The 27,040-nt window shown below is 35.3% G+C and overlaps 1 protein-coding gene across 1 annotated transcript in view; it reads right to left on the reverse strand.

The window, feature by feature from the left end:
• Positions 1-27,040, reverse strand: part of HERC1 (HECT and RLD domain containing E3 ubiquitin protein ligase family member 1) — a 187,286-nt gene that overhangs the window by 69,757 nt on the left and 90,489 nt on the right. The window contains exons 23-33 of the mRNA XM_059372224.1: positions 26,301-26,613; positions 25,708-25,828; positions 20,336-20,387; positions 13,319-13,587; positions 10,604-10,819; positions 9,841-9,961; positions 9,374-9,611; positions 9,025-9,218; positions 5,020-5,175; positions 2,791-2,897; positions 2,153-2,263 (exon numbers count right to left, since the gene is read on the reverse strand). Coding sequence (XP_059228207.1) covers positions 2,153-2,263; positions 2,791-2,897; positions 5,020-5,175; positions 9,025-9,218; positions 9,374-9,611; positions 9,841-9,961; positions 10,604-10,819; positions 13,319-13,587; positions 20,336-20,387; positions 25,708-25,828; positions 26,301-26,613 — 1,898 coding nt within the window. The remainder of the gene's footprint in view (positions 1-2,152; positions 2,264-2,790; positions 2,898-5,019; positions 5,176-9,024; positions 9,219-9,373; positions 9,612-9,840; positions 9,962-10,603; positions 10,820-13,318; positions 13,588-20,335; positions 20,388-25,707; positions 25,829-26,300; positions 26,614-27,040) is intronic.

Here is a 27,040-nt window from a genome sequence, read left to right on the forward strand (position 1 = left end):
TGACAGACAGAGATCAGAAGTAGGCAGAGAGAGGGGGAGAAGCAGGCTCCCTGCTAAGCAGAGAGCCCGATGTGGGGATCAATCCCAGGACCCTGAGATCATGACCTGAGCTGAAGGCAGAGGCTTAACCCACTGGGCCACCCAGGTGTCCCCAGAACTTTTATATATGTATATATAAACATTTATATATAAATATATAAAGTATATATATATATTATATATTTATAAAAACATATATAATAATAATAAAAACATATATATGTAGATAGAACTATCCAGAAATTTTATTTTAGAAGGTAGAAACAGAAAATACATTAACAAAAAAAAAAATCAGGTATGTGCTATGTCCAAATTAAAGCAAATGATGTAACAGAGTATGTGACAACTAACTCTAGATTAAGGATCAGGAAAGGGCACTCTGAAGAAGTCATTAATTAAGTTAAAACCTGAATACTAAGAAGTTGATGTCTGAAAAACCTATCTGAAGGGAAGTCTTCTGGGTAGAAATTGGCATGAAAGAAGTAAGAAACTCAGTGTGCTCAAGAAACAGGAAGAAGGCAAGTTGTTCTAAGCATAGTGAGCAAAGCGGAGACCAAGTAGTTCTAGACTTTATCCCCCAAATGATGAGAAACCATTGGAGGGTTTTAAGCATGGGACCAACATGATATGATTTACAATTTAAAAGATCACTCTGAATCCCACTCAGAGAAAGGACTACAGGGAATTAACACTGAAAAAAGAAAGACCATTTAGGAGACTTTTGCATAGTCCACACCAGAGATGACAGTGGCTTGGAACGGGCTGATGGCAGAGGAACTGAGAAGGTGGCAAATTCAAGTTCTATTTTACAGAAGAAACAACAGGACTTGGAGATTGTATGAATGTAGAAAATGGGGGATGGAAAGTGGTGATAGAGAAGAATCCATGATGACTCCTAGGCTTTTTAGTCAAGTCACTAATGAGGAAGATAGTAAAGCTGGGGAAGGAACAGGATGTGATAACTAAAAATGCTATTAAATAGGAGATGCCTACTAGACATGTGGTAAGGCAAGTAGAAGGAGAGTATGTAAGTCTAGAATTCCAGGAAAATGTTAGAAATGGAATTAAAAATTTGGGAAGCAACAGTATATGGGTCTGGGTAAGGTTTTGTTGGGTAAAGGAAAGAGAACGGGGATGATGGTTGAAAAATGAAGAGGTCTTGGAACCAAGCCTTGCGATATTCCAACACTTAAACAGAAGAGGAAGAACCAATATCAGAAAATGAGAAAAAACCATTGTACTGAGATAGAAGAAAAACCACACAAAGTGTGGACTCATGAAAACCAAGGGAAAGATTAAAGTAGCTACATAAATGAATTTAAGAATGATTTAGGAATTAAAATCAATGAGGCCTACTGACTACATAGATGGGGTGACATTAGGAGAGTCAGAATTCCCAAGAATACAGGTTTGGAATGCTATGTGAATGGTGGTGCCACCAATTAAAAAATGGGAGAAAAGTAAAAAAGTTTGATGGGGAGACACCTGGATTGGCATTTAAGTTTAGAAGGCACTGCATATAGGTAAAATGGTTTCAGGTATATTCCAAAATACTGGAAAATGTAAGACTAGAACTCTTAAAAGCAACAGAGTTTGGGATGGAGGGAAGGAAAACGTGGCACCAAAGAAGAAATGCCTCTAGAGGAAACCAAGGATTGGCAGAGGAATGGAGATGTAGGAGAAGCCAGTATTTTGAAAACAACAGAAGGCTAGTGTTTCCTGAGATCAAGTAAGATATGGACAAAAAACTTCTACATTTAGCAATTAGCGCTTACTTTTGTCATTTAATTTCAGTGCTCTGATGGAAGATCAACAATCCAATTGAAGAAATAATGCAAACTAAGGAGTGGTTTATAAATATGTATATAATTACTCTTCTGAGAAGCTTAGCAATGAAGGACAAGTGAGAAGATGGGTAAAAAAAGGACTTAGGGGAGGGCAGGAAAGATAAATGTTTATAAGCTCAGAAGACGGAACCAGTGGAGAAGGAGACGGTGCAGAGAGAATATGGAATAACTGATAGAACGAAGTCCCTCAGAGCAGGAGTCCAGAGACAGAAGACAGGACAGTCACTTGTGCTGTCTAAAAATACCTTTTTGGAAGAATCACTTACCTGTGACTTTATTTCTTGTTCTTTTTCCTTTATCTGAATAGCATGTTTGGCCTGAGCAATGGGTGTCTCCCACATACAGTCTGAGAGAAGGGAAAAGAGGCGTTCAACAACCTATTTATTGAAGGAAAAAGAATGATATAATTTGTAAAAGGTGATTTTAAGTAATTTTAGAAAAAATAAGTCATGTAACTGTAATATTAAGTCAAATGTGAAATTTGATTATACTAATGTCCAAGCTACTCTGGGTGGTTGTAACTTAAACATCCTTTTTTAGGAAGACCATTAACCCCTTCCTAGTGGGTTCCATCACCCTCATGTCTCCTCATTATATGGACCTCTGGTAAGGCCACACAACCTCACACACTTCTCTCTCTCTAGAGCCCAATCCTACTAAGAAATTCCACAGATTTTCTTTTCCTTCTGACCTTCCAAATATTCACTATATCCCTACTCCTCACACCCATAAGCTTAATTTCTTTCTCCTTGCTTGGAAATGAAATAATAAAGCAATCTCAGAAGCTGAAGTTTGGCTACTGAATAAATGACACATTTACCACTGGAGAGACTGCAATTCAGATTTTGGGTGAATTATGTTACAGAGGTGAAAATATCTTCTAATAGCTTTAAAGAATAGGAACCTGAGCCATTTGATCATCTTCTACACCAGATTCACAAGCTGGTAACACAGCCTCAAGGACGTGAAGTGCAAGGAGCCTCGTTCTTAGGTTACCAACTAGAGGAATACCTGGGAGGGGGAAAAAAAACATATTCTTATTATCAGCGTGACTTACATTCAAAATGTAAATGAACCTCTTGAATAAAAATATCTGAGGCTCCTAAGCATTTATGGTTGGAATGGACTACACTTCAACCTATTATCACAAGAATTTTGGACTCATCCCATTCCCAATGTACATGACTATTCATGTTTATATCTCAAGTTTTTATGCATATATAAGATTTATTTATTAGAGAGAGAGGGAGAGAGAGAGAGAGGTGGCACGTGCATCAAGGGGCAAAGAGAGAAGGAAAGGAAGAGTCTTAAGCAGACTCAGTGTGGAGCCCAACAGGGGGGCTCAACCTCACAACCCTGAGATCATGACCTGAGCCAAAACCAAGAATGGGACACTTAACCAACTGTGCCATCCAATCCCCCCCTTATTTTTTTTAAGATTTATTTTTTTAGAGTAAGAGAGACAGAGCACCCGTGGGTGGGGGTGGGGGAGTTATGTGTATATATAAAGGGAGTAGCACTATAGTAACTACTGTGCCAGGTACTATGTTATACATTTCATACACATTAACTCTGTTGATCTTCACAAACCCCCGTTTTACTGATAAGGTAAACAAGGCTGAGAGAAGTGAAATACGGGGACCACAGCTCAGCAGAGGTAGAACTTAAAACAGGTCTGTTAATCTCCAAAGCTCAGGCTTATCATACCCTTTCTTGGCTTCTTCTCCATCCATGCCCTGACTGCCTCCCAGAAATTGTTAGGATTAATGGGAAGTAGGAGGTTTGTACTTTTCTAAAGTAAGTAAAGGTAGAGGCAGAATAATGAAGGTTTTTTAAAAATACCTTCTACCACAACAAAACCACCCTTAAAAATAAATGACTATCTCCATTTTTTTCTTCATGCTCTAAGACGTTAATCAATAAAAGCCTCACCTTCTTAAATGAGGGGGGGAAGCTGTTCTAAATTATACTAGTTAAGAATAACTAGCAAAGTATATTGAGAATGCATACATATAAAATAACATGTACCACATAAGATTAAATGATGTTTAAGCACATTTAAGAAAGACCAGGGTTTGATGAAAAAATTCTGGAAATGGAACATATGGATGGTTGAGTAACACTATGAATGTACTGAATATCATTTAACTATATGCTTAAATAGTTAAAACTGTAAATTTTTATATCTTATTTTATCACTGTAAATTTTATGTGTATTTTACCATAATTTAAAAAAAGACTAGGAAAGGAAGGACAATAATCTATGCAAGCAGACTAGATGTTTAGGCTAAGAACTGGGAAGTAAGTTTATTACACAGAACTTTCATAGACAGCACACAATCAGAAATTATAATCAAGACAACAGAAATCATATTATGAGTGAACAAATGAGATCTGCATTTTGATAATCAAGAAGTGATGTCAAAACCTGTGCCAAATTATCATTTTAAATAGGATATTCTCTGCTTATTTTTATTATGATAATCCAAGCAAATAGCATCAAGTTCTTTAGGTTAAATCCATAATCTAGTCTGCTGCTACCTTCTATTAAAATGGATGAATGGATAAAGAAGATATAGTTCATTTATATAATGGAGTATTACGCCTCCATCAGAAAGGATGAATACCCAATTTTTGTATCAACATGGATGGGACTGGAGGAGATTATGCTGAGTGAAGTAAGTGAAATAAGTCAAGCAGAGAGAGTCAATTATCATATGGTTTCACTTACTTGTGGAGCATAAAGAATAACATGGAGGACATTGGGAGATGGAGGGAAGTGAGTTGGGGGAAATTGGAAGGGGAGACAAACCATGAGAGACTGTGGACTCTGAGAAACAAACTAAGGGTTTTGAGCCTGGTGGTGGGTATAAAGGAGGGCATGAACTGCATGGAGCACTGTGTGGTGCACAATGAATTTTGGAACACTGAAAAAAAATTAAATTAAATTTTTAAAAAATTCCTGTCAATTTTTACTTCTGAAATTACATTTTTCTTTTGATCAAGTAAGTATTCAGAAAATAAAAGTTGTGAAATCAAGGTTAATTATTCAATGTTGCTCAAGTCCGGCACTCTCTGAATAAAACACATGTAATGTATAAAAATACTCTAATACAAGGTAAAGGTCATATACCTGAAGAACACTTCTGAGATGCTATATTTAGAAGCACTTCTGTCCATTTTGGGGAAGCCATTTTTGATTGAATTGCTTTTGAAGATACAACTCTGCGAAGAAAAACTAAAAAATCCCCCAGGTGCAGTTCGGCTGCATGTTGTTTCCTAAGAGCAGCTGAAGAGGGAAGAGACAAGATTACATTACAACCAAAAATCAACAGAAAAATGTCTTATATCAAGTAACTTACATTAAATGCAGGAAGCCCAAACTTAACTTAAAATTTAAGTTGTCAATTAGCTGCTGAATTTTTATTTATTTTATTTTTTTAAGATTTTATTTATCTATTTGTCAGAGAGCAGGAGAGAGAGAGAGTAAGAGAAAGCACAAGCAGGGGGAGCAGCAGAGGGAGGGGGAGAACCAGGCTCCCCATTGAGCAGGGAGCCCTGACAGAGGTCTTAATCCCAGGACACTGGGATGACGACCTCAGCTGAAGGCAGACGCTAAACCAACTGAGACACTCAGGCGCCCTGCTGTTGAATTTTTAAAACTTAAAGGACAGAATGAGGAAAGGTCAGAAAATAATGCCAAGCTTAAAACATTTCTTACATTTGTGTACAATAGTGAGGTTGCTAGAACAAAGTATGTGTATTTGGTTTTGCACATTTTTTAAAACTGTTATTCTGAAAAACAACAGTTCTCTATGCAAGTCTAGAGTTTTACCAACTAGAATCTGAAGGAACTTGTCTGTGAACCCCCTTAAAGTTGCATGAAAATTGTGTACCTGATTAGTAAAAGTTCACAACTTGGATCACATTTTCAAAAAGTCCATGATCTCTCCCAGCCCAATCAAATTAAGAATCACATCTCTAAAAAATACTTTGTGCTTTCAGATTCTACAAAGAAACAAATCTCTAGGCCTGAGTCTGATCTGACTGAGCACTAACTCCATATATATAAACAGCTTTCATACAAACGTGCCCTAACCAATCTTCCCAGTTTTTCCAGCAGCATTAGTACCAGATTCTCTCTCGTATACCCTCCCAGTTTCCCTCCACCCTGTGCATTTTGAGGCCAGGGAACTATCTGCTTTTCCTGTAATGCACCATGTTCTATCATCATCCAGCACCTCTCATACCCTCTCAGGAGTCAAGGGGAAGAAGATGCCAGTGAGGCAGTTGCCCAGAATGTCAATCTCTAAGGGGCACAAAAACATAAAAAATCCTAACTACCTGAGGAAGGTATACATTCCTTTCAGGGAGATCCTGGCATGTCAAATTAAGAAACGCACAAGACAAAGCACTTTAGAGGAAGACCCTCGCACCATGGGCTACACTTAGATGACCAGAATCTATCTCCACAGACATCTCGTCATTGCTGGAGGACTTCTGTTCTGTGAAGATGGGTGTAGATGTCTAGGACAGAACTAGAACGCTGGCAACAATTGGAGACCACTGTACTCCTTTGCTACACTTTCTCTACCTTGTACTCTAACTCTTCTTTGCTTAAAAGCTAAGAAGCAAATATTTTTATATCACTTTGAAGAATATAAAATTATTAGCCTTCCCTAAATACCCACATATCACTCCAACCAGTTTGTATACATTCCTCCAAAATCCAGTTTAAAAAGCTACCTCTTCAATGTGAACTTCTCTCTGGGTAGAGATCTTCTCTCTACCCAGCTACCTCTTCGATGTGAACTTCTCTCTGGGGAGAGATCCTTGGGAAAACCTCTTCAACGAGCCCTCCATTCTACACCCCAACCTCACTCCTAGCAAGTACCTCTGTAACAAGACACTAAATTAATTAAATTAACTGAAGTCTGGAGACCTTCAATTATATAATTATAATTATATAATTATATATAATTATATTATATTTATTTATATATAATTATATGTATTCATAATATATTTAAATATATATATTTGTATATTTAAAATCTATTTGTATATTTATTATTTAAAATCTATTTATATATAAATATTTAAATATATATTTTTATATATTTAAAACATATTTATATATTTATTGTTTTAAATTTATTGTTTTAAATATATAAATATATTAAAAATCTATTTATATATTATATTAAATGAATATATTACAATATATTATAATTATATGTAATTATATATGTTTTTTAAAGCTATGATCAGATAGTCATAGCAATGAAATATGGCTTTACATATAATTATATGTAATTATAATATATTGTAATATATTAAATATATAAATATATTTAAAGTATATATAAAGTATAAATAGTATATATAAAGTATATTTATATATTTATTTAATATATTTATATATATACAGACGTTTGTATTATATATTATATAATTGTATATTAATTATAATAATTATATAATATAAAGCTGGGTGATATACCATGGTGATTCAGTTTGTTTCAGTATCAATACCATGTTTGAAATGAAAGGTACACCTTATTTTGGTAAAGTATTTTAGATGGTTTGTGGGGTTATTAAAAGGTGGCCACTATGTGTGACCAGAATCAGTCTCCCTCCCAGCCATCCCCACGAATAGAGAGAGGACAGCAGCATTCTCTCCAGGATGACCTGAGAGGAATGGGTGTGGGTTCAGCCTGCTGTTACACCTGCCAAGATTCATTCACAGAAGAACTCTTTCTTTCTTTCTTTCTTTTTTTCAAAGATTTTATTTATTTATTTGACAGAAAGAGATCACAAGTAGGCAGAGAGGCAGGCAGAGAGAGAGGAGGAAGCGGCCCACTGAGCAAAGAGCCCGATGCCCAATGGGATCACGACCCGAGCGGAAGACAGAGGCCCCAAACCACTGAGCCACCCAGGCGCTCTGAACTCTTTCTTTCTTTACTGGATATGGAAGGGCTCAGTTTTCCTGGAGACCTAAAGGTTGAGAAGTAACACTATTATGTCCTCCTTGCTGTCCATATGTATGGTATTCAGCAGAGAATGGTGAGAAACTATTACCTTAACCACCTTGTATTCCTCGCTGGATCTCAGGAAAAACAGGAGGTGGCATTAAAAGCTTATGTTTATTTTACCCCTTGTGAGCCTCTCTCTGTGAAGAGGGAAAAGGAATCTGCCACAGTTGTAGCCTCTGAAACCAAAAACTGGTCCTTAATCAGACTCGGACATCCTCTTAGACTCTGACTTAAGAAATTTAGCTCTTTCTTCTGAGACTCTTATATTACACTGTTACTATTTGTTGGCATGTCTGCCTCTCTAGAAGATTCCCGAGAGCAGAGACAATGTTTTATCATTTTTGTATCCACAGGATATTTCCTCTATCCACAATATTATTTTAATATTAATTCATCTAATTTTATTATTATTAAAAGATTTTAACAGAGAGGATTTTAAGGGCTCCCAGAGTTTATTTTGATAGTAAGACATGGTAGTTTTGTAAAAACATTTAAAATAAATGACCAATTTTAAACTTTTATTCCTTAATTATGTAGCAGACAAAGGTAGCATTTCTGCTGTTTTACAATGTTCACTATAGTTTTTTAAAGCTATGATCAGATAGTCATATTATAGCGATGAAATATATAACATTTAAAAATAACAAGTGACCAGGAAATATAACAGCCTAGCAGAAGTTCAGCTACTCTAATTCTAACCTACTTCCCAAATATGAAAACCTTGGTCCTGGGGGAACACTTAAGCCAAGACTATGATTAAAGATACACTATGAAGATCAAATGCTAAGAAAACATAACCTGGGAGAATCAGTCACCTGGAACCTCTACACTCCAGACCCAGGACAGCCAAAGAGAAGTTGAATCTAAAGAGGAAGCAGTATGGTCACTGCATCAAGGTTAATAGACTCTAAGGAGAAAAGGTTTGGTCAGAAGCTCATACATATTTGGAGAGAAAAGGGGTTTATAAATGAATGAATAAAAATTCCTTCAAAAAAATTCCTTCACATCTCACAACAGAAAGAAGTCTAGATTCTAATGATATTTACACAAAAAGGACTCAATAAATGCTTGTGAATGATGACACAGAAAAGAGTTTATGATACCTCTGAAGTCCTTCTTTTCAGTTTCTCCACTGGATTCAACTTTTTTTCCTTCTTCTTCACCCTCTTCTCCTTCCCCTTCTCCAAAAGAGGCCATAAGTAGTACACCAGCTTGGGATAACAAATTCTTCAACTGACTACAAAGTAGGTCCAACAAGGACTGAACTACTTTGGGGCTCAGTTTATCAGCATAAGTCCTACATGAAGTAACAGGAAAAGAACAGTGGTAATAACACAGCTGGGCAATTGTTTGTGCTCGAACATATAAAGGAGATTGGGGGAACTGGAAACTACTAAAATGTGAAAAGACTAGTCCTATATAGCTCCCACCAAGACATCTAATAATGCTCACCCTGTAGTGATGGCCAGAATCTGGAGCAATCTTGTACTAGCCACTTTTAAAGCTGTGCTAAGCTGGGAAACACCCGTCTTTGGCAACAATTGCAGAGGCTGTCCCAGCATGGTGTCTGTGCCACATAACTGCGACAATACATTCAGCAGACCGGTGGAAATTGCCAAAGAAACATCCACTGGTTGATAGTGAACACTCAGGGCAAAAACTGTAACCAACAGGAGACGTTGCTGGGCTTCTAGAAAAGACAGAAAGACAACAGAGAATTTTCTTTGAAGTAAGCAAAGCATTTACTAAAATAATCATATTCCAAAATATAAATAGTAATGTGGAACACTATTACATTTTCAAATATTTATTCTCCACCTGTAAATTGACCTACTAATGTTAAAACAAGATACAGAATACCTAAAGTACCTAGCATCAAACATAACTTGCATCTTATATTTGCCAGACCAGTTACTCACCAATGTGATGCTTGTTTGCTTGCAGAGCTCTCTCTAGGGTAGCAGACAATTGTTGATAAATCTTATGCACGGCCACCTGGATTTCAATCTGAATATTTCTTTTAGCTGCTCTGATCCCATCCTGAATTATATATAAAAATTTACTTTTTCTATTAGTAATAACACCTACCCAAATAAAAATAATAGCATTTTATCCCACTCTATGATAAAGCCCTATGGTGATTTTTAATTATTCCACATATTTCAGTATATAAAAGTTTTATAATAAGCTTGTATTTAAATGCTTGACAATTCTTGATTCTATATAATCTTTCTCCTTTCCCACAAAGCAATATTCTTCTCAAATATGGAAGACATAGAGACAACACTTAAGAAAATTTTTTGAAGCCATCAGAGAAACCAGGTAAAGTGATCAAGTGTAAATATAAATTCTTGAAATCCATCCTCGCAAACACTAATTCCTATCCCAAATTAGAGCTATCTCTACCCAATATGACTAAGGGTTAAGAAAACTGAGCCAGCAAAGAATCTACAAGAACAACAGTAAAAATGGCCCACCTGATCCCAAATATACAACTATTACTACTCAGGAAACTAAAACAATTAGGTATCTTTAAGAATCATTTAAAAATCTTTATACTTTTAAACCTCAGTATTAAACACCAGAACATTTAGCATTATTAAATTGATTTTGTTAAAAAAATATATATGTAATCTGAATGTCTGCAAGGTGTCATCCTCACACAACAGATCCATCACCCACCTGATAGTGATGCAATCGGCCACTCTCTCCTTTGGCTCCTGCATGTCCCACAGTGCCTAAACCAAAACACCCTGCTAAAAACTGTAGCCTCACAGACGTGAGCAGTGTGGATGACTGGAAGCCTGAGCTTGACCTGCTTCCTGCCAGAGAGACGCTACCTTTTTCCTCCATCCCAGACAACAGAACGAGGATCTGGTGAAGTGCTTCTAAACGAAGCTTGAGAAAAGTAAAATAAATATATTTTAGAGTCCTTCACTGAACTGAAACATAAAGGAATTCCAACACAGATAATATATTACTTAGCACACAGAAAGCTCTGACAGTTCTTAGAAAGCCATTTATTAAACATTTATTTTATTATTAAGACTTTTTAAAATCAAACTATTTCTAAAATTCTACTAAGCATACTTCAGTATAAGAGGCTACACAGGACAATGGGGAAAATAAATTTGGGTATAAGAGACCTAATTTCAAGCCAGACTCTTTACTCTGTTGACCTTGGAAAAGTCACTTAACTTCCTGAATCTGTTTCTTCATGTGTCAAAAGAGGCTAACACTGGGGCACCTGGGTGTCAGTAGTTAACCATCTGCCTTCAGTTCAGGTCATGATCCCAGAGTCCTGGAATTGAGTCCTGGAATTGAGAAGGCTCCCTGATCAGTGGGGAGCCTACTTCTCCCTCTCCCAGTCCCCCAGCTTGTGTTCCCTCTCTCACTGTCTCTGTCATATAAATAAAATCTTTATTAAAAAAAAAAGAGATTAATACTGTAGTACTTTAACCTACTCACATAGCTATTTTGATGCTCATGAGAATAAATATGTGAAGGTTTCAAAACCGTAAGGTGCTATGATTATTGCTCCTTTCACTTATAATAAAGTAGTGCAGAATGAATACTGTTTAATTCGAGAATTAGAAAAAGTATTTCTGCAAGGTTTCTCTGGGATTCTCCTGAACACTGGGCTCTATATTCCCTAGGAAGACAATACCCACAACTCTGGCCAATCAGCCTACTCCTTTTTTATAATAAAATTTTTATTTTAAAATAAGTGTACACCTAATAATGTACAGAAGAGTTGAAAGATGGTACATATGTATACCTGTATCCTGTATGCCATCCCCTACCTTTTGCTAATGTTATCATCTTAGGTAACTATGGTACACTTATTAAAACTATTAAATGAACACTGGTACAACACTATAATTAAGCCATGGACTTTATTTGGATTTCACCAGTTTTCCCATAATGTCCCTCTTCTGTTCCAAGATCTAATGCCAGAAAGCTTGTTGCATTTAACTGTCATGTTTCCTCAGTCTCCTTTAGTCTGTGACAGTTTTCATCTTTCTTTTGGAGGAGCTGTTCATGTATTTTATAGAATATCCCTCAGTTTGGATTTGCCCAATGTTTTCTCATGACTGGACTAGAGTTATGGATTTGGGGGAAAATACCAAAAGTCCTTCAGAGATGCATGGTAGCACCATAATTTATTACCGATGATGTTACTCTTGATCACTTGGCTAACATTATGTCTGCCAGGTTTCCACAATGTAAAATTAATTCATTTTTTTCCCCTTTTTATACTCTGTAAGCCGTGAGCTCCTAAGTCCAGCTTACCCAGAGAAAAAGGAGGAATTAAGCTTTACCTCCTAGAAGGAAGGGTATTAAAGAATTTGTGTACAAGGGTGTCTGGGTGGCTCAGGTCATGATCTCAGGGTCCTGGGATGGAACCCCATATCTGGCTCCCTGCTCAGCAGGAAGTCTACTTCTCCCTCTCCCTTTGCCCTTCCCCCATGCTCATGTCCGCCCACTCTCAAATAAATAAAATCTTAAAAAAAAAAAAAAAGGAATTTGTATATATGTTAAAACCAGAATAATTAATAAATATTTTGAGGGAGATACTTTGAGGTTATGAAGACATCTTATGTCTCCTTGAAGTTTTGCTCACTAATTTTAGCATTCATCATTATTACTTAAGGGTTCTAATCTAGCCCTTTTTATTTATTTATATTTTTCAAAATAATTTAATAACAAATATGCCATTTATTTCTGTAAAATAGTAAAAGAAAAGATGCTTAACTTTATATTAATATACTGGAGATACGTTTCATTTCCTAGTACACGTTTAGATTATTTATCAAACATTGCTAAAATAGAGAAAAGCTCTTACAAACTACAAAAGTAACTTTGTGTCTCCCAAACATTAATATCAAGTAGAAAAGCAGCAAGCAATGATTAGCAATATTCATACACTATTTTAATAACCCAAGAGGTAACTCTGATACAACTATTTGATCTTTTTTTCACATAACTTTGTTAATGACATTATTTGAAATGTCATTTTAAAGTATGGATTTTAGCATGTTTCTATGAAGTCTTCTGCAATATAAGTATTTTTTAAATGGAGACAAATGGGTCAAAACTGAGGCTCTAAGAACCATATCTATATGCTCACCAGCCAGTCTCACCCTGATTTCTAGGAGACAAGGAAAGACTTATGATTAAAGTACCTTGTTCTAAGAGATGGCAATTAAAAATGAACTTTGTCCACTTCAAACAAAACATTATGCTGTTTCAGTCATGAGAGTGACATCAAAAAGTTCAGGTAGAGGAAAGGGAGAAGGAAGGAGTAGAAGAGAAGGAAAAGATTTTCCTACTATTGTGCTTTCAATGATTTAAGTTTCTCTAGTGCCTTATGAGGAATAAATATCAAAGACTTACTTCTGCCCTTAACTGCTGCTGTTCCATTGCAATGATGGAGGCTTGGGGACTTGTAGACATACTTTCCTCTGGTTCCTTAAAACCTGGGGCATTCCCCACATCTCCACTCACAAAGCTTACAACATTTTCAATCAAAGTGTGAACTCCCAAAGACTTGGTCAGATCAAAATCAGACTCAAAGGAGTAAGAGGAGTTGCATAACCAGTCTCTGCTATGTTTCAGGCGAGCCCAAGAGTCACTCAGGGATTCCAACTGACTGTGCAAAGGACCTACAAACAGAACAAACATGTATCAATGTCAACCAAGTAGAGCATAAATTCTGAAACTAGACGAGGGCTGAGTGCTGCTACCATACCAACTGGTGAGAAATGGACACTCATGTTTGAATACATGCATGCATTAAGTGAATTTGAGCAAAATGCTTTGGTAAAAAAACAAACAAACAAAAAGTAAAGCAATGTAAGAAAATAAAGGAAAAGCCCTGTTTGATGTTTCAGTGTCTCTTTAAGCGCTTTAGCAACACGCTGCCACAAGAAAAAGAAAGGCAGAAGCTGCTCTCAAAATGCTTAGCTTAAAATGCTCTGCAGTATTAAACCAGACCACCATTTATGAACAAAAAAGAACTAGACACTTGGGACACTGCTGGTAAGACCTAACAGTAATACAACTTTATCTGATTTAACATTATTTTTGCAAAAAGTTAAGACTGAGCAAAAAGTCTACATATCTACAATGAAACATTACCAAAAAAATGAATATAGAAGGGCAAGTAAACTTACACAAAAAGGAGACACAAACATCACCCTTTGGGTGTCATTAATATAAGAAACACTTTCACTGTGTCATATGCATATTTATTGCAGGCTGTGAAACTCCTAGATAGAGGAAGCAAAGTTTCACAGACAAGAATATATGAGATTCACTGTAAAATGGTATCTATTTAAAATTACCAAGTGATGTCACAATAGTTGCTAGATATAATACCATTAGTTTTGCCAGTGGGCATTTTCTAGACTTATAATAGGTGAAAACATTAGACAATGAATATGTTAATATGTTTTAACTCAACAGCTGTCTAAGTCACATGGCAATATTAACTTTAAATAAATATATAAATGTCCCGTTCTTACATGCCTTGTCTTTTTTAATTTAATTGACTTCAGGTATATGAATTAGATTAATCATAATCCTTGGCTCATGATATACTCTCATCATTGGTCCAAAATGGCCTGTTTCTGTATTTATTTATAATAAACATGAACACAAGAACTAGAAAATTGATAAAAACTTATAACTGCCTATCTGCTGCTCTGCTCCTCCTCCAACCCATCTCTCCCTATTTCCTCCTAGCTAAGGCTGTCATTAACCCTAAGCTGGGTTTATCATTCCTTTGCTTTTATTAATACTAAATACTGTTTTATCTTATATGTATTCATTCCCAAGACAAAGAATGTTCAGTTTTAGTGGGTTTTGATTTTACAAAAAATAGCATTTTATGTACTCTTTTTGGGCATACTCTCTTCCATCAATATAATACTGCCAATATTCATTCACATTATTGCACGTAGCCATAGTTCATTTGTCTGAGTGCTGTATAATGTCCTATTATGTGAATATACCAAATTTCTCTTTTAGGAATGCATCTTAAGTACCCAATAAAATATGCACTCCAAAAATTCTATCTGTTGCATAACAAGATGAAAAAGAATTGGGAAGAGAACTACTTAAATACTAATGCCCACAGAGAAACAAATAAATAAAATATTGACTGTCTAACTTATTTCTGAATTACTATACCAATGTCAGTAAAACCCCAGGACTTCAAAATAAGATGTAGAAATTCAGCCAATATTATAAAGTAACTGAAATAATTTATAAGCATTCTACTAGAATAATTTAAAATGACCACAAATACATGGTTTATCTGCCTCCCATGTTTCAGCAAGAATTCTTAAGATTAAAAAAATGCTGAATCTTCAGTTTTACTGAGCATGAAAAACAATCAACCTGAAAAATTCCCTAAATTGTATAGCTGAGTATTTTTTCACATAAAATAGAAAAGAGTAAAAAAAAATCTAAAGAATAATGTCCAGGATGGATAACATTAAATTAAAAATGATATTTAAAGAATAAAGCAGAACCTAATAAAAAAAGAAAGAAAGAAAGAATCCTTTTCCATGTCCTTAAGCACCTCAAATTCAGAATCTGGATATAGCATGAACTTACAAATGATAGTTTCTGGATCTCTGCATTGAACTTCTTTGTTCAATAATAAAATCTCAGAATAAAAAGTTCTGTTTTCCAATACTTACAAATTACTTTTCAAAATGAAAATAAAATATGCCATGAGCTAGTGTTAGAACCACAGAAGTAAAACAGCCCTTGAAGATTATGTAGTCCTCAATTTCCAACTGAGGAAACAGAGACACAAAAAGTTGATCTGTTAAATTAATAACATGAATTTCTTAATTTTATGGGAAGGATGTGATCTTACATATTCCTGTTATTAGTCAACATCACGAGTCACTAGTCCATGGAAATGTCACCTGCCTGCCTACACAAAGGTTCAACTATGAAGAATATATAAAGAGTGAATTTCTTTAATATACCCCAAAATGTTCTAGGAATGGGTGGGCAACCCATTCAAACCCTCTCTGCAAATTAAAGCAGGAGCTGAAGTTTTTGTATAAAGAATCAGACAGTAAATATTTTAGGTTTTTGTGGGTCATAAAGGTCTGTGCTACAATCACTCAACTTTGCTGCTGTCGTAAGAAAGTGGCCATAGACAATATATAAGCAAATGACTGTGTGGCTGTGCTCCAGCAAAACCTTATTCACAAAAAAAGGTAGCAGACCAAACTTGGCTTACTAGGCATAGTTTGCTGACGCCAATGAAAAAGACGCAACTTATTAGGTGTAAGACCCAAACAAAACTTTGTATGACTAAAAGAAAGAACAAGAAAAATACGAATGAAAGCATTAGGATACATAAATAAAATAACTGTAACCCAAATACTTAGGGTGACATAAAAAATATTTTAAAACAAAACCTTACATTATGGAAATGAGATGACAGAACTCTTAATCTTTAAAAAATATTCTAACAACCTGATAACTTTGGTTTGTTCGATATTGTTTAATCTGAATACAGGAAATACTGTGTCTGAAAAGTACAACAAAAGCTTCCACAGAGTATGTGACTAAGTCCAGTTCCTACTTAGTATTAATTCAGAGTCATCTACTATAAAAAGAAAATATAAAGTCTAAGAAAATTTTTGAGATTGTTTACTTGTCCTTAAAACTTTGGTTCTTAAATGGAATTTTCAAAATGAACATGGCAGAGCTGCAATACATACTTTATAAACCATAAAATATGTAGGCAAGCCAAAAGGGGAAAAAAATTAAACATGCCATCATGTACTTGCTTGAAGCTCTTCTTTTTTCTGGGGCTCAACTGGCCAAAAAGGAGTAAATACACTACCACACAAGAATCAGAAGACAAAAGGAGAAATTTGATACAGGAGACAACATTTACATTTGCTCTTCTTTATATAATCTAATTTGAAATGCACAGTTACAACAGCATTTCACCCATACATGTTATACCACAAAACACACATGCTGATAAATGCTTCCAGTATTATTATAGCTGTAAAACCCTAACACTTTATTTAAAGACCTAGGGAATAAAAAAAAAAATCCAACAATATGATATTTTAATTAAGAAGATCTCTGCTTCTTAAATTGTTGCTTTGGTATTCCCACCATTTTTCAGTGCATCAGCTTCAGCTTAACTATGAAAACTAAAGTTAAGTATCTGCAGAAAAGTATCTTTCAGTGAAGGATGAGCTTAGTTCCACACAACTACTGCAAGTCTTTATGGTATTTATCAAAGTTCCAAAATACTAACACACGTAACAGGCTTTGTCAAAAATTTTGACAAGCTGCTCTAAGAATTAAATGTGTTAATATGTTTTATGTCATTAGAACAATGACTGGCATACATAAGCAGTTTACAGGTTTTAAAGAATGCCAATGTCATATTATCTCTGAAGTGCTAAGCAGAAATATGTTTCACTTATATCTTTTTAAAGTATTTTGTAACTTTTTTTGGTTTTAGAATTTAGCTTGCATGCCTCTAAAGAGATGAGCAAGTTGAAGGAGCTAAATTTATTTACTCATTTTGCTCTATTCCTTCCTATATGCCCTTACTTGGACCAACTATGAAACATGCACTGGAGTGAAGGAAGAAGAAGCAATCATGGCTTAATAGCATGAATCCTAGTATTTCCAACCAAATACTGAAATTACAGGCACTAGGAACTCCCAAGGAACAGTCTTTGGAAGCACCATAAGGGCAGGTGAAATGTGTATACAACCATTAACTGTTATTGATACATCCATTTAATTTCAGTAAATGGGACATAGTTAGACACTTATCTCTAATTTTTATTAGATTTTTAATAACTCAGGACCACTGAGACTATTTATTACAAAAGCTATGTGAGGAAAAAGTTTACATTTCCACTTCAAAATATTGGAAAGTGGTAAACAAGTGTGTAGAAGTCTCACTTAGCTGGACAGCTGTTTGTCCTTCATTGCTCAAGTTAGAATCAGAACACCTAAATGGCCCCAAACAGTTCTCAGACTTGGTTGGTTCACCTGCCCAACTCAAGATAGGCATACTAAGGCTTATGGCATCTGGTCCATATTGGCAATAATAAGGAAAAAATAGGGTAGCTTATTTTACCATTACTTAAGAGCAAAACAAAACAAAAAAAAAAACCCACCATTGTCAGAAGGTAGTTAGTAAATATACATGATCTTTAAAAATTCCTTTCAAAATATATTCTCCTAAACGTATTTTCAATATTTGTTTCTTTTAAAGAAGGTAATCCATAATAAAACTATTATATGTACATTTTCATTGTTTAATCCACAAGCTCCAAGATTCATGAGATTGAAACCTACTTATTTTTGCTGCCCTTCCTAAAATAGTACTTCTACTTTCTAGTCACCTATATCTAGGAACAAAGTCATTAGCAGCAGACTTTTTCCTCTGAGAACATTAAAATGTAATGATTACTAAGATAAATTGTTACCATATTAAGTGATATCATGAAAACTTATTTAACTAGTTTGCCTCCCTATTATAATTTCCTAAATGGATAATTAAAAATAAAAACTTTTCCCAAGAGATCCTATATTTGCTTTTCTGTTTTCAACAAAATAAAGTTAAATTCCAACAGGTTAATAGATTTTGGTACTACCTTGAGCTTTTTGGAAAAGGTAGTTTAGCCACAAACAAAATTTGGATTAATGGCTTAGTTCATTTGTATCTATTTAGATCTAAAACTACAGAAACTCCAGATCAGCTTACAGGATAAGAGTTTTAAAACCTGAATAGGTAGCAACTCTAGGACAGTAATTCTGAAGTGTTACAGTAATTCCTCCTAAGTAATTTACACCTGAATTCTAGGGTATGCTTAATTCAAAGATAAAGATACCACTTTCTATTTTATTCTAAACATTACTTTGCTGTCATGGATAATATAGACTAAGTCTCACATTTGTATTTCCATACAAATTTGTATTTCCACAAACAAGATTTTGAGAGAAAAGAAAATTTTAGCTAATGGACTATCACATATGAATATAATTACTATAGTAGGAAGCTCTTAAACTGTAGACTAGATCCCTTACGCTACTTGGTTAAGTTTGGAAACATCTCTCTAGCACCAAATGATAGGCATTCGTTAACATTACAGAAATTTTAGCAACAGGGCTCACCTGAGCTAACCAAAAATTTAATTCCTAAGTGGTTAAGGAAAAGAATTCTCTGGCTAATTATGGCAGATGAACAGCCAATTTTCAAAGAATTAGAAAATAATAAAGTACATGCTGTACATTATATTAAACATCTTTTTCATATATAAGCACCTTATAATTTTTTTAGAAACCCAGCAGCTACGTTATAACCCAACAGATATGTTACAGTCTCCAAAGACTTTCCAATAAAGAAAGCACCAGTTCTAGTCATTAGTCCTAGTATTTCAGAAAAGTCATTCTCTGTATTCTAATTATAGGACAAAATATTATCATATTCTAAGTTATAAGCACAAAAATGAAAAAACTGTGTGTGTGTTTCTCCTTATTCCTCAGTTTTCCCTTCATTTCTCAAATGTTTTCCTGTGGAGGGGAAACCTAACATCCTGCCAAGGAAGCTATGAAGACCTTTCTTTTGAAGTACAGAAGACTTAATATCATAAGAAAAAATTTTTCCCACAGGCTTTTAAAAAATTGCCACTAGTGCCAACTCTGAACATCTCCTATTTTCACAACCACAGTAAAAATGGGTTTAATAAGAGTGACAGGTAATACAGAATAATAGTTGGAGAGTTTTTAGTTATCCCTGAATTTAGATTCTCTGAAACTGCTATCCTTTCCATACATCTGTATATATAACCAAGAGTAAACTACATTATTCACTAAGGTAGAGCTTCTAACAAACAAGCTTAACTCTTGATGACATTCTAAAACTGTTCCTCATGGAAAAATTTCTGCCTAGAAATCCTAAGTTCATGCCTTACATGCTTCATCTTAAGAGGCAAAGAGAAGAGGGGAAAAAAGTAGAAACTTTCTGAAAGTATGCATGGGTATGTGGGAGGGTTAATGGAGAAGAGCTCTCCCTGAAACACCTTTTAAACTATGGCAACTATACCAGTGAACTAAAACATGGCAAATCATGTCCATAACCTCCAAAATGTAAAGCATTGCTTCTGGAGTTCCATTGGACTTTTTACAAAGTCAAAACACATGACAAATGAGAAACAGAACAGATTATTAACTCCTAGACATTTCTAGATTTTAAAGAAAATGATCTTCCTTTTAAGTCTTCCAATAAGATGTTTGTATGTTTGTTTCTGCAATAACACTTCAATGACAATCATATCTAAATACATCAGATATAATAACAGCTACTTCATTTAACCAGATTTTTAATATCTTAATAGTTACCTCTCTTTCTATGAGATGATGCCAAATCCAAATCAACATTTCGTCTTCCACTCTATTAAGTTAAAAATAAATGATAAAATTTAGTTGTGAAAAGTGTTTTAAAATTAATATTTAATACAATATTAGAGCAAAAATATATATATAATTATAGCAATGTGCTGCTTATTCACAAGTCAAGTAAGAATAAAAATATAAAGTCTCTAAAATCCCACAGAAAACAGCTCTAAGAAAGCCCAGCTACAATTCTGAGATACTAAAACACAAAGTCAAGGTATACACTAATAAACACTGCAAAGTAGCACAAGTTTTTCTTTGTTGTCACCTTTTCTTCTTTGGAATCCTTGTCTTTTATTTTCTGAACATACCATGACCTTATTAATACCTTCTAGATGTCTAAAGCCCCCTGTGGCAAAGTTCTGTTTTCAAAAATTATTACTTGCTCCATTCCCACTTTACATTTTTTCAAGAGCCCAACTAGTGTTGGCTAGGTGTTTAGAGAAAGAGGATCTGATGAATCTATACTAACAGAAAAATAACATGGTCTTAAATCTTAATCTTAAATCTCCTAGAAGTATTTTGAAAGATTTTAAAATGTTTTAAAAAGCCTGTTAAATATAAACATCTCAAATTGGTCAAACTGCAGACTGCTCAATAAAAACAGTGAAGGCTTTCAGGAAGAACACAAGTATATTTCTGTTGGGGAGCATGTGTAGACAACTATCTGCTTTGCTCATATGCCCAACCAAAAACCATAGGTGGCTTATTTACACACAGACTTGACATAATAGTCTTAGGAAGTCCATTCATACTCTATAATACAATTAAAAAAACTGGTGACAAAGAAGAAAGGTTGCAGAAATGACAAAATAGACTCATTTAGGAAATGTCACTGTAGAAAATTGTTACCTGGTTACAAACAGACACATGTACCTACATTGTGGATAAACACATACTGTCTTACACACACACACACACACACACCAAAAAGAAGTATAGTGTCAGGCCATCTAGTGCTGGACAAAACACCAAATGTCACAATAACTCCTGAAGATATCACTGTGTCATGCAATAAAATATTTTTATCACATAGTACCTCTGTCATGAAGACTCATGGAAGAATTTTATCTCAGGCCTCAGAACCAGGATTATCTGTGTTTCTTTGAACAACTAGTTTGTATCTTTTAGACATTGAATCATATGAGTCATGCTTTTCCTATCTGGTGGCTCACCTTCAGCAGGACATCACAGGAGTACTGAGGTATACAAATTTTATACAGGGATTTACCTCTCAGCTTCTTTCAGCTCTAATTCATTAATCTAATTTATACCTTGATAAATTATTTCTTCTTATACACTAAATCAAATACTTTGTGAAATAAGGGGGAGAAGGGGTAGATTAAGAGACTGTAGTACAAAATGTTGGTATGACAACTGTCAATCAAATAGTTAAACTTAGGTTAAATCAACTGTTTGCTGAGGTTTTTCTGTTTACTAAGACAGAGAAGAAGATATATATCATACAATACTCTTTATAAAAGAAGGATAAAGATGAGGCACCTGGGTGACCAGGTCGGTTAAGCATCTGACTCTTGGTTTCAGGTCATTTCATGATCTCACATCATGAGACTGAGCCTTGCACTGGCCTCCACAGTTGAGTGCTGAGTCTGCTTGAGATTCTTTCTCCCACTCCCACAGACCCACCTGCTCATGCTCGCTAACTTTCTAAAATAAATAAATCTTAAAAAAAATAATAAAAGAAATATACTTAGCATTAAGCTAACTTTAATTATTTAAGAAAGCATTTCACTCATTCATAATTCAGAATAAATGAAATACTCCTAGATATCAAGGATATGAATGGTAATCCTAAATAACCTCAGACAGAAGGATAATATATTTTAGCTGGAAAAACCCAAAACTGCCCACACTGCTTGCTCTTCTTCATGTATACCAGGCTCTCTAAAAATGAAGGCTTAGCCCAGGTTTCCTTTCAGCAGCAAAAGAATTTGCTCTGGTTCCTGACTCTCCCACCTCTTATAATACTATCTTTCAAACATTCCATAAGTAAAGATGAACATGAATAAACCTTTTCAAAAATGTGCTTATTAATCTTTTAAAAACTGTATGCAAACTAAATGAACAATCCTAGCAATTAAATCTGAGGCTAGTCCACCTCTACTGATCTGTCTTTCCATTGTTTCGAAAACATAATTTTCAAAATGTTTTAAATTATATTACCAAATTTGTTCTTTACAACAACCCAGTTGAGGTCAGCGTAACAGGTAGTTTTATAGTTTTATTCTCTATTTCAAAGATAAAGAAGCAAGGGCTCAGAAAAGTTAAGTGTCTTGCCCCAGGTGAAAATCAACAGTAAATCATAAGCCTATTGGGACTATGTCCGATTTCATTGTTTGTTTTCTAAAAGTATGTTGCTTTAACTACATCTATCCTCATCTTTCATCTTTTCATTTCAATGGGAATAAATTATCAATATTTTACTATGCTTTGCATATTATAAAAGATATCGGGGCAATACAACAAACCAAGACCTTCTAAGAGGTTTACTGGAAAGAAATATTAATAATACAGAAATAAGTCTAAAATGAGACAACCCATTAGTGGTTCATCAGAGGTACTAACAAACTGCTATGGAAATAACATGGAGACTCACTGTGAACAACATAATTTTGGAAAAGCTTTCTGGAAGAGTTGACATTTTGGCCAGTTCTTAAGAGAGAGCTAGGATCCCCCACCAATAAAATCCAGGAGAAGAACACTTGAGACAAAAAGTGCTTGAACAGAAGCTCAAGAGGTATATTTCGGGTCTGGCAGGTGGACTACCACACCCAAAATGCAGATTACCACAGGGGTAACTAGCCAAAGGCAGGGAGGAAGTATCTTCCAGAATCTCTGATTTCTGGGTAGGCAGTAGAGAGTCACTGAGTTTTTTGAGTACGAGGGTAGCATGAGAGCAGGTGTTGTTCCTGTGTGCATTTTCAAGAGCTCTAACTCTGGGAACTGTGTCTAAGGAGAGGAACTGAAAAAAAGTAGGGAGATCAGTTTGAAGACTACCAGTCCCAAGCAAAGGTAACAAAGACCTGAATGAAAGAGCAGAAAAGACAGAACAGGTGCTGAAATTTTACCAAAATAGTTTAGATGGCAATTCAGTCATTAAAAAAACAAAGCAGGAATGCCTGGGTGGCTCAGTTCATTAAGCTGCTGCCTTCAGCTCAGGTCATGATCCGAGAGTCCTGGGATCGAGTCCTGCAATAGGTTCCTTGCTCAGCAGGGAGCCTGCTTCTCTCTCCGCCTCTACCTGCTTGTGAATACTCTCTCTCTCTCTCTCTCTGACAAATAAATAAATAAATAAAATATTTAAAAACAAACAAACAAAAACAAGAAAATAAAGCAAATCAAGACAATTTTAGTGACTGCCTACTATGTACCAGGTACTAAAGGTGTTTCTAAATAGCAGCAAATGAAAGAGCAAAACTCCTCCTCAAAGAGCTTATATGCTTATGTAGGATAACAAAAACTGATGAATACCTATAATAAATAAGTAAATTATGTTAGGTACTGGAGGAGGAAGGGGACACAAAACAACAAAAAAACCCAGGAAGGTCAGGTGGACAGGTAATGAATATGGGGAAAGGAGGGCAAACAGCAATTATAGAGGTAGGCCTCACTAAAAAAGTAACATCAGAATGAAAAGCTGAAGTGAGGGTATTAGCCAGGCAGACAAAAGTATTCTAGTGGGAAGAAAGAGCTGGGTAAAGGCCCTAAGGAGAAGTTGTGTGGTATGTTCACAAAAAGGTCAAGAGGCCACTGTGGCAGAGGGAGAGTCCTCACCCGAGAAGGACAATAGTAGAAGAGAACAAAATGACAGTGGGGCCAGCAAATGCAGTCTTATAGGCCCTTGTAAGGCTTCTGAGCTGAGAAAAAGTGAAGTCATTGGAGGTTTGAGAAGAGAAGGGACATGATCTGTGTTATAAAATTATGATGGCGGGGGAGACTATGTAATGAGACTGATCAGATTGGAAAAAAAAAAAAAGCAAATCTCAAAGGCTATAAGACTGGGAACATGAACTGTGAGCACAGAGCTACAAATGGTAATAAAGAATAAAAGGAAGAAAACAAACAAAAACATCATGATACAATGAAACCTCCTTAAAGACACTGTTGGGCTTTCCTTAGAAGATGAATCTTTTATGCTTAGACGTTTCTTTTAAACAACAGCTTTCTGTTCATGTAGCCCTTTATACCTTTAAAAAATATTTTCATATGCATCATCTCAATTCACACAACAGAGAAATTTCAGAGCTAAAAATGGAGATTATAGACCACTGAATCCAAAAAACCAGTTTCTGTTTGAACTGCTGTGTGACATGGCCACAGTCTCACAGCTCCTCAGAAGTAGAATCAAGGCCAGAAGCCAAGTCTCAAACATTGCCATAAATACAACAGACACTAATGATCTAACACAATTCTCTGGAACACCAAGGCCCAGAGAAGTCAAGTAACACATATGGATTATTCACATACAAGACAGAGGAACAGCCAAACTAAAAATCCAGCTATGAACTCCAAGTCCAAAGCTACTCAAATAGAAGCAATCTCTTAAAGACAGTTTTCACACTATAATTTACCTATCACACTATAGTATACTTCACTTCTTACTTCTTAGGTAAATTACCATCTTGCCTGCAGTCTAGGTCCTGAAGCTTTTTGGGTAGATAACTGGAAGGTACTGAAAGATTTTAAGTAGAGGAGATATAAAAAGACATGTGAAATGTGGAAAATGGGCACAAAACAAGAGGCTGAGATGCTTCTGGAGTTGTCCAAGCAAAAGAAGAGGTAAGTTTGAAACAGAACAGTGGCAAAAGAGATGGAAAGGGCATATGAGAAATATATTAAGGGTAACATTTTCAAGATTTGACTAACTGAAGTGTAGGAGTGTGGGAGTTTGCAAAGACGAGAAAATAAGTAAAAGGATGAATCCTGGGTAGTTAATAATAATACCACCTACTAAGACAGGGAATATAATAAGACAAGAAGATTTGAAAGAAAGATGAATTTATTTTTAGATAGGTTAAGATTGGGGTAACCTCACTCAGGTGGAATGTCCATCAAGGAATCAGATATATGAATCTGGAGTTTAGAAAGAAGTCAAAGCTAAAGGTAGAAATCTGAGAGTCATTAACATATAGGTGGTAAATATCTATGCAATATAGTTACCTTATTTCTCTTAAAAGTTCTTTTTTAAAAAGCTCTTTTATGTCAAGACAAACACATATTACTTACTGTCACCAAAGTCTTATGTACCTATACCCTGAAAACAAAAATCCCTCTTTACTAAAACTAGGTATACCTACCAGTGCATAACCCTCTTCATCTGATTCAGGCTGAGACAAATCAGATTCACTCCTCGATTTGATCAGTCTATAATTTGGACTTGCGTGGACTAGCCGGCTCTCTGCAGTAAGACTTTCACTCCTGTCTCACAGGCACAAAGAGAAGTTTTTCAATTTGGGACTGTTAGTTAACATAAAATTCAATGGAACTAGCAGCATAGAGATAATACACAAACAGTGAGGAGTAATTCTATTTGTCAATGGGAAATCATGACTCTTGTGTAAGCACAAAACCTTTTATAATTACATCAAAATAACTTGCCCGCCACTGAATTGCAGAGATGCAAATAAATTCATGTTTGTCAACTGCTGCTGTTTGTATGTATGAAAAATTGTGCCTCATTTAATCAGAAATGTATGTTCCAGGTTGAATCAGTATCACTCTTTAAATTACTTTAATACATTAACACATTATTTCACAATACTCAATTTGTATTTCCTCCTCCATGTCTGTATTAATTTCAGAGACCACTATGACTTCGAGAATAAAGAATTTCAATGCATAATGTAACAAAGGGGGTCGAATAACATTTTAAGCTTCTAGTCAGTCCCACCTGGTCATAAGTCCACCCCCTTCAGAGGCACTTGTTGAAGGCTGCTGCAACTGTCCTTCTTCCTTTCGCTTCTGAAGCTCATCAATCACAGGACTTACTCCTAATATTAACAGGGCACACCGATGGATCACAGAGTTGCAGGCAGCAGTGTATACATCCTGACCCTCAGGAAGGTCTGTGCTGACCCTTCGCTCTTGCTGAGACTGAGGAGGTGGATCATCAGCTCGAGCCCCAGACCCTGCCCCACTGTTCATTCTATCTCGATCTCGGCTACGAGCTACTTCACGGGCTGAGAGGAAACACTGAAAGATTTCTGTAACATGCAACACAAAAACAAGGTCTTAACACATGGGGAGAGAAGAGCAAAGAAAATAACAATAAAAATAGTCATAAAGTTTGGATCAAAAATTACTGAAAGAGGGAAAAATTATTTTTTAGACACTAAATACAGACAGTTACCAAGTTAAAATTATCTTAAATACATGTAAAATATTAAACTTTTCACCAAAAATTATAATAGGAAATACAAATGCCTTTACAGAATTTAGATTTGATTTATTCTATTTCTACTCTTACTAATGAGTCAGATCAGTACTTTCCAAAGCGTGGCCCCAGACCAGAAGCATCAACATTATCTGGGTACTCGTTAGAAATGCAAATTACTAGGCCTATCTCAACCCTTCTGAAACTGTAGGCACAGAGCCAGCAATCTGTGTTTTAACAGATCTTCCAGCTAATTC

Source organism: Mustela nigripes, chromosome 13 (genome assembly GCF_022355385.1).
Source record: "Mustela nigripes isolate SB6536 chromosome 13, MUSNIG.SB6536, whole genome shotgun sequence".
In the NCBI taxonomy this organism is placed as follows: domain Eukaryota; kingdom Metazoa; phylum Chordata; class Mammalia; order Carnivora; family Mustelidae; genus Mustela; species Mustela nigripes.